This window comes from Nematolebias whitei, chromosome 15 (genome assembly GCF_014905685.2).
Source record: "Nematolebias whitei isolate Nwh7 chromosome 15, NemWhi1, whole genome shotgun sequence".
In the NCBI taxonomy this organism is placed as follows: Eukaryota; Metazoa; Chordata; class Actinopteri; order Cyprinodontiformes; family Rivulidae; genus Nematolebias; species Nematolebias whitei.
This window is the reverse complement of record NC_056512.1, coordinates 38584364-38592930: the sequence shown is the minus strand read 5'-3', so window position 1 is coordinate 38592930 and position 8567 is coordinate 38584364. Positions and strand designations below refer to the sequence as shown.

Genomic DNA, 8567 nt, shown 5'->3' with positions numbered 1-8567 from the left:
GATCACTTGGTGAATATTGTCACTGGATCTGGACCGGATCACTTGGTGAATATTGTCTGGGAAGAATCAAAGTATATGCTGCTGATTCTCATCTCTCAGGAAGAAAATAAATCATCTAAAGTTGTGAACTGTTTGAAGATTGATGGAGGAAACGTGAAGAGAAGAAAATCACCGTCAGGCGAGTGGTGTGAAGCAGAAAAGCTTCAGAGCTTTTAAAGTCGGTTTTCAGAATTTGATCAAAGTTTAGATGAAAGCAGAAATTAGAAAATCTTCATGAAGTTGATCTATAGATGAACTGATGTTTGGAACATGGTTAAATGTCAGGGAGGAATCAGAAAAGAATGGCAGTATCTATAATTACAGACGTTTCTGCAGAATTAATAAAGCTCTGATTGAAATCCACAGTTCTGACCACCCAGTGACCCGGTTACCCCCCTCCAGATAAGTCACTGCAAAGAATCCAGACTCCTCATCCATCCGTCAAAACAGATTCCTTACAATTACCAAGCATTGTGCACGCCAGATGAATGCTGACGGCCAAACAAAGAGCGTCTTATCCCAGAACAGAAGTCCAGATTTCTTTTTTTTTAAACAAAGTTCTTCGTTTCTTGTTTTTGTCGGAGTCTCGTTTGTACGGAGAGCATGAACGCACGGATCTGTGGAGTCTGAAACAAAGGAGGAAGTCTGTCCATGGACCACAGAACTTTGAGGGGAAGAGAACAAAACCAGATCCAACAAGACCTGAACTCAGATCCAACAGGACCTGGATTCAGGTCCAGCAGGACAGGGACTCAGATCCAGCAGGACAGGTAGAAACAGGTACACGATAAGGATGAAGAGACTTGAAGCCAAAATGAGCAGAAGGAATTCTCCTTTGGACCTTTGGGCGATCAACAAGGGGAGCGCAGCAGTTCTGAAAAGAACTGATCAGCTGAGAGCATCATGTCTGTGAGTTTTTGTTCCACATCAAATGAACAGACTTCCATTCATTTAATCTGTCAGATAATCTGAACCAGTCGTAGATTACGGTGTTTCATTAAGGGTTGATGTTGCTCAGGTTTAACAGAGATAATTCACAAGTTTCTGGGTTTCTTGATCCTGAGTGATGGATCCACGGCTCTGGGCCTCGTCCTCAGTAATGAGGACGTTGCTTCGGTCAGTCGTGGTACCAGAACCCTGACGATCTGCACAAATCGCTGAATGACCCATGGTTGTGTCAGATTATGATTGAGCTGAGGTGGGGTCATACAGAGTGACAGATTAACCAACTGAGGTGGAGTTCTGGTTCTGGTCTCTGTGTGGACTGAGTGACATGCTGGAGCAGACCGGACCAGAGCAGGACTCAGTGGACTTTGTGTCTCGTTTTTAAATGATTTCATGTGAAAATAAAAAGATAATTTTGTTTGTTTCTCAAATCTGCCTGCTTTATTTTGGTGACCTTGGTGGGTCAGGTGATCTGTGGGAACTTGGTGGGTCTAGTGGTCTGTGGAACCTTGGTGGATTCAGTGGTCTGTGGGACCTTGGTAGGTCCGGCGTTCTGTGGGACCTTGGTGGGTTCAGTGGTCTGTGGGACTTTGGTGGGTCAGGTGATCTGTAGGAATTTGGTGGGTCTGGTGGTCTGTGGGACCTTGGTGGGTTCAGTGGTCTGTGGGACCTTGTTGGGTTCTGTGGTCTGTGGGACCTTGGTGGGTCTGGTGTTCTGTGGGACCTTGATGAATCTGGTGATCTGTGGGACCTTGGTGGTTCAGGTGATCTGTGGGAACTTGGTGGGTCTGGTGCTCTGTGGGACCTTGGTGGGTCTGGTGATTTGTGGGACATTGGTGTGTCTGGTGTTCTGTGTGACATTGGTGGGTCTGGTGTTCTATGGGACCTTGGTGAGTCAGGAGTTTTGTGGGACCTTGGTGGGGCAGGTGATCTGTGGAACCTTGGTGGGTTCTGTGATCCGTGGGACCTTGGTGGGTCTGGTGTTCTGTGGGACATTGGTGGGTCTGGTGTTCTGTGGGACCTTGGTGAGTCAGGTGCTCTGTGGGACCTTAGTGGGATCTGTGGGATGGGACCTTGGTGGGTCCAGTGTTCTGTGGGACCTTAGTGGGTCTGGTGTTCTGTGGGACCTTGGTGGGTCCAGTGTTCTGTGTGACATTGGTGGATCTGGTGTTCTGTGGGACATTGGTGTGTCTGGTGTTCTGTGTGACATTGGTGGGTCCGGTGTTCTGTGGGACCTTGGTGAGTCAGGTGTTTTGTGGGACCTTGGTGGGTCAGGTGATCTTTGGAACCTTGCTGGGTCTGGTGATCTGTGGGACCTTGGTGGGTCAGGTTATCTGTGGAACCTTGCTGGGTCTGGTGATCTGAGGGAACTTGGTGGTTCAGGTTATCTGTGGAACCTTGCTGGGTCTGGTGATCTGTGGGACCTTGGTGGGTCAGGTGATCTGTGGGACCTTGCTGGGTCTGGTGATCTGAGGGAACTTGGTGGTTCAGGTGATCTGTGGGAACTTGGTGTGTCTGATGATTTGTGGGACCTTGGTGGGTCTGGTGGAATGAGCAGAGGTTTTGAAGAGGGTAGTTTTGTTCTGAAATCCAAACGTCTGGTCGATCCCTCTGACTGAAACAGTCTTGGTTTTCTTGTTGAAGGCAGTCTTTAGTTTTCTCTTGTCTACTTCCCTGCTTTTTGTTTGATTTGACTAACAGACTTGTGGATTAAAAGTGTTGTATTTCCCGTACTTCTTGTTTTTACACCTTCACAGGAAGCGGTTACGGGGCAGTGCAGACGCCTGGGAGTTTCTCCGCCATGCCAATATGTCGCCTCTGCTGCCCCCTGTTGGTGCAGAGGTGTTCAGACGCTTCACGCCAGCCTCTCTAGAAGAAATCCAGCGAAGACAAGCAGCCAAGCAGCATGAAGCCGAACAACCGAAGCCAGAACAGAAGAAAGCGGAGCGCAGTGAGGTACAGACGAGTTGATCGGTTTATGATTAAAACATGATCGTGGACTGGTTTGATTGGTTTCTCTCTGGCAGGAAGCAGAAGAAAATCTTCCTCAACCTGCCAGTGATCTGGAGGCTGGGAAGCCCCTCCCCTTCATCTTTGGAGACCCGCCTCCTGAGCTTCTCAACACCCCATTGGAGGAGCTGGATCCCTTCTACCAATCACAGAAGGTTCTCCTTTAACACAACACTTTTCTCAGATTACACACAGTCCTCTGTAAACTAGAATATAATTTCCTGATGCGTGTTCAATAATCCAGGTAGAACAAACTAACAGTTAGACCTGATTTCACTTTGTTAGATTAGTTATAATAGTTTAATTGAGGTAATTAAATTTATGCATAATCTATTTACTTATTAGAAGTGAAAGAGTCTCTCAGGAAATATACAAATAAATAAGGAGATGAACGTTTTGATTCTTTAATTGTTGGAATAGAGTTAAAACTGTGGAACGAGGAAAGAAAAGCGGATTTCAGTCGTGAGAAAGATTTAGAAACTTTCACTCCAAGAGAAGAAAGTCGTCTCTAACGCTTCAGTTGTCTCTTTTCTCTCTGCAGACTTTCATCGTGCTCAGTAAGGGAAACATCATCTACAGGTTCAACGCTGAGCCGGCGTGTTACCTGCTCAGTCCGTTCAACCCTCTAAGGACGTTCTCTATCAAGATCCTCATCCATTCATATCCTTAAAGGTTTCACTCTGTCACTTCGGCTTATCTTTCTGATTTCCTGAATCCATAAAGTCGAGAAACTGAAGCTCGTCTTGGAAGCTCCTGGTTTATTTTTATCCTTTGGGCAGCCTTGGAGTCGACTCTGCTGGAAAATGCAATCCAGGGAGCGTGAACCTTCTTCGTCAGAGCTGGAGTTGGACAACATGACGATCCAGATGTTAGAACACCAGCTAGTGCTGCATCTGTTCTTACATGAACCAGCGTGTGTGCAGTAGCTCGATGCTCAGTGCCACAGCCTTGTAATCCTGAGGTTGCAGGTTTGAACCCAGGTTACGTCAGGAAGAGCATTCGGCATGAAACATTCGCCAGATCTTTCATGCAAGTTCGCTGGCTGTGGCGACCCCTGAAAAAGGGAACAGCCGAAACGTACCTGTTGTCACGTAATAACTCCAAATGATAGCATTTAGAAAAACATCTCTGATCTTGTAACTTCAGACGTGAGGCAGGACAACGTTCTGACTCAGTTTGTAAAGCTCTGAGAAGTCCAGACCAAAGCAGGCAGAACCAGGAGCACATGGGGGAATTTTACTGACATAAGTCGAGAGCACACATTTTCAGTTTGAAAGCAGGAATTCATGTCTTTGTTCTCAAAACTTGTAATGCTTGCACTCAGAACTTCTGCTCTCTCTCAGATATTCTCAGTGCTTTCTCAAATCTTTGTGTTCGCGCTCAGATTTTCGCGCGCAAAACTTCTTTGCACGGATCAAATCTGCTCTCGTAAACCTCTCTGCTCGCTTGAGAATTCTTTTCTGCTCTCTCGCGGAACAAAGAGTACCGTCGCCTGGCAACCGTCCCAACCAATAGAATGAAAGTGTTTTACTGGGCGGTGGGAGACTCCTCTATGGTGCGTTTGTTTCCTTCTAGTGGGTGTGCCTGTGTGGCTATCGATTGTAGCACCTGCTCTTTCTGCGCCGCCCACTGTATGTAGAGAGAAACAACCTCAGCTTTCTGCTCCGTGTTACAATTTAAAGACAAGGATTTTGCCCATATAGGCTGCAATCTATAGCTTTGCATTGACTTACATGACAGACAGCAAGTCTGTGTTCTCTTCCTCACTAAATATCCACCAGCAGTGCGCTACTGATCGCTAACAGCCTACTAGTAGCCACACAGGCACACCCACTAGAAGGAAACAAACGCACCCTAGAGGAGTCTCCCACCACCTCCCAGTATAACACTTTCATTCTAGTGGATAGGACGGTTGCCAGACGACAGTATTCCTTGTTCTGCAAGAGAGCAAAAAAGAATTTGGAAGCGAGCAGAGATTTGATCCGAGCAGAGGGAAGTTCTGCGCGCGAGCAGAAAATCTGAGCGTGAACACAACGATTTGAGAGAGCACAGAAAATATTTGAAAGAGAGCAGAAGTTCTGAGTGCAAGCATTACAAGTTTTGAGAACAAAGAGATGAATTCCTGCTTTCAAACTGAAAATGTGTGCTCTTCGACATGTGTCAGTAAAATTCCCCCATAGAAGCAGCTGGTTGATTGACAGTCAGCGGTTTGTTTGTCGTTCCTTAAAACTAAAACTTTATTCAGTTTGTTCATCATGCTGACCATTCTGACCAACTGTGTGTTCATGACGATGAGCAATCCTCCTGCATGGAGCAAGACTGTCGAGTGAGTCCACACACACATGCACATGCACAGCATCTTTAGCCAAGGCAGACTTCTCCCCATCCTGATCCTGGTTCTGCTGGAGGCTTCTTCCTGTTTAAAGGGAGATGTTTCTTTCCACTGTTTCCAAAGTGCTGCTCAGATGCAATCTGTTGGCTTCCCTTCAGATAACTAACTGTTTTATAACAGTAAGTACATAATACAGCTGGGTATCTACCTGAGTTTGATCTGGTTGCTGGTACTTACAGGGACCGAGCTGTATTTTGAACTTGTTGCCTTGTACTGGGTATTTATGAGAACCAACAGTGCGAGGCCATTTAGGCATTGATAAGTAAAGAGGAGAATTTTGTGGTGCACAGGAAGCCAGCAGGACAAGACGGTAAAACATCTTCAGATCTACATACGAGTTCCAGTTAAAAGATGAGCTGCAGCATTTTGGACATGCTGGGGACCTGAAACAGAGAGCTGATTGACCCGAACATAAACAATAAAGTCGGGTTGTGATAAAGGCGTGGATTATTTTCTCTAGATCAGGTGTTGTTAACTGACTTGAGTCTTCCTACCTGCCTTAACTGGAAGAAGCTCCTGCAGAACTGAGTTAATCAGCTTATTATCCCCTGTCATGGAGCAAAGATGGGGAATTGAAAATATCCTCTGTCCGTCTGTCCATCTGTCCGTCTGTCAATCTGTCCGTCTGTCCGTCTGTCCGTGCATGGTGTGAGTGGGATTACTTGAAAGCTATCTGAGGTACTGACTTCCATTTTGATGTGGCTACATCTAGAGGTAAGAAAGGTTCATTTTGAAAAGTAGGTTGCCACATCGAAATTCAAGATGGCCTCTGCCATAAATGTATATATATGGGGCGGCTGTGGCTGAGTGGTTAGAGCAGTCGGCCTCCAATGCAAGAGTTGGGGGTTAGAATCCACCAGCAGTCACATGCCGAAGTGTTCCTGGGAAAGACACTGAACCCCTCATTGCCTCCGATGTGTGTCCCATCGGTGTATGAATGTGATAAAGCATTGATTAGTCTCTTTAGAATGATTTGTTCAATTAGATTTGTAGAGATATAATAGAGTGCTGTATTAATGGGTAAATAAGGACACAGATTGTAGAGTAAAGCGCAAGCAACATTCTGACTTCTGTCTTAGTGTGTGGCTGCATCTAGGTGTAAAAATGGTCCCTATCAAAAAGCCTGGTCAAACTCCAAGATGGCCACCACACCATGTATATACAAACTGACTACCCCATCGTGTAAGCAAACTATTTTTTCTAGTTTTTATTTTGCTGAAAAGTTTACTCTCCTCAGATGATTTGGGTGGCTCTTGACATTCCCAAAGATTAATCTATGGAGGCCAAGGCCACCACTGGCCACCCCTTGGCTCCACCATTGCACCTGGTGGTGGATAAAATTGATCCCTCCACTCTCCAGGACCCGTCACGCTGCTCTGCCTCGGACTAGAAAAAGAAAATATCTTTGTTCTTCTACAGTGTAATGTCAACCAACATGAACCCCAAACTGTACCTACATTCCCTGTTTAATTCCAGCCCAGAAAACCTTGAAAACTACAAATATTCACTATTCAAACCCCTCAGCAGTGGGGGCATCCTCATGCCGCTTGTTAAACTAAATCAAAGTCTAAAATTATACTCAGATTCTCTAAAATTATACTCAGGATCTGCTTAAGACCCGGGTCCAGAGAACCAAGGTTTGCAGGATGTTAGCAGCAGAGCTGGGGCTGAACACCACATGTTATCATTTCATCAGTTTTCTATCAATAAAGCTTAAAAATGTGAAGCCATCTAAACCGTAAAGTTAACAAGACTTTTTAATAGAGGGTGGATGGAGCGAGAATTATTATTTGGTTTTCAGGGTAGATAAATGTGGCAGTCGTCAGCATAACAACGAACAAACAACAAACACACCAAAGATCATCCACTCTGAGTCTTCAGGTTTGTGAATAGATTCTCTGCATGTTTTCTTGATTTTTTAAAATTTTTATTCCCCATCTGTCGCTGAACAGATACGTCTTCACCGCCATCTACACATTTGAGGCAACCGTCAAAATTCTGGCCCGTGGATTCTGCGTAGGGGGGTTCACCTTCCTCAGAGACCCCTGGAACTGGCTGGACTTCATGGTCATCAGCATGGCGTAACGACAATGATTTAGTTTTTATGCGTAGTCACTGCATCTATTTTATTTTGTTTAATTAAACTGTCAACTTGGGTGAATTAAGTATTCTCTGAGGTCTTAGAGTCTCCCTTGTACAGATTAAAACAAGTTTGATGTCAGTTGCTAATTCATAATAAAGGTTAATCTAAAGGATAATGATGATGTCGATCAGGAATATTTGTCCCTGTTTCCAGATATTTGACGGAGTTTGTCGATTTGGGGAATGTTTCTGCGTTGAGGACGTTCAGAGTTCTTCGAGCCCTGAAAACCATCACAGTAATCCCCGGTCAGTTTGTGTGTTGCTGTTTGTGTTGCCTGGTTATGTTTTCTGGTGAAGTTATAAAAGGAGACATGCTGAGATCCATCCAACAACTTGGAGCCATGTTCACAAGAACGTCATTTAGCACAACAATTCTCCAACTGAAGCAGATTTTTTAAATATCAGAGAACGGAGGCTGCGTCACTTCAAACGAAACACCAAGTATCCGACCTGAGTACTTACACTTCCCTTGACTTCAGTTCAGCCGCACACTCGCTTCAGATCATCATGGATGATGGTTCTCTTGGCTTCTCCGTGTTAGCAAGATGCCGTGTGCTGCGAGGTCCCAAACTGTAGACCTTCATAGATCTAAAATAAAGACTCACGAGGCGTCAATCAAATTTCAACCTGACCATCAGTGGGCGAGCACAAGGAGGCAGAGACATAAACTGGGCCAAAGTAAGAGGGAGGACTCAGGAGAACAAGTACGGAGGAAGGCTGGAGACGACAACAAGAGAACGTGAGCGAGGTTTTTATGTCAGGAGTAATTACTGAGAGGAGACCGGCGAGTAAAACACAGAGTGTTACCAACGTGTCACCAAAGTTTGAGTGTTTCACCAACACAAGGCCATGATTTACCATTTCATCTGTATTTCACCAACATTTCACCAAAGCTGTCTTGACATTTCATTAACGTTTTACCAATGCAGCTGGTATCTCACCTTTGTAAATTTTGCAAATTTCATTGTACTCAGGTGCAATGACCATAAAGGTCTATTCTATTCTATTCTATTCTATTCTATTCTATTCTATTCTATTC

At 45.1% G+C, this 8567-nt stretch overlaps 1 protein-coding gene across 1 annotated transcript in view; it reads left to right on the top strand.

Moving 5' to 3' along the window:
- The first annotated feature begins 678 nt into the window (after positions 1-678).
- scn4ab (sodium channel, voltage-gated, type IV, alpha, b) overlaps positions 679-8567 on the top strand; it is a 21312-nt gene continuing 13423 nt past the window's right edge. Inside the window, 7 exon segments of the mRNA XM_037689193.1 lie at positions 679-948; positions 2742-2940; positions 3012-3149; positions 3536-3666; positions 5240-5320; positions 7339-7467; positions 7683-7774. Of these exon segments, the coding sequence (XP_037545121.1) occupies positions 833-948; positions 2742-2940; positions 3012-3149; positions 3536-3666; positions 5240-5320; positions 7339-7467; positions 7683-7774 (886 nt within the window). The 5' untranslated portion in view covers positions 679-832.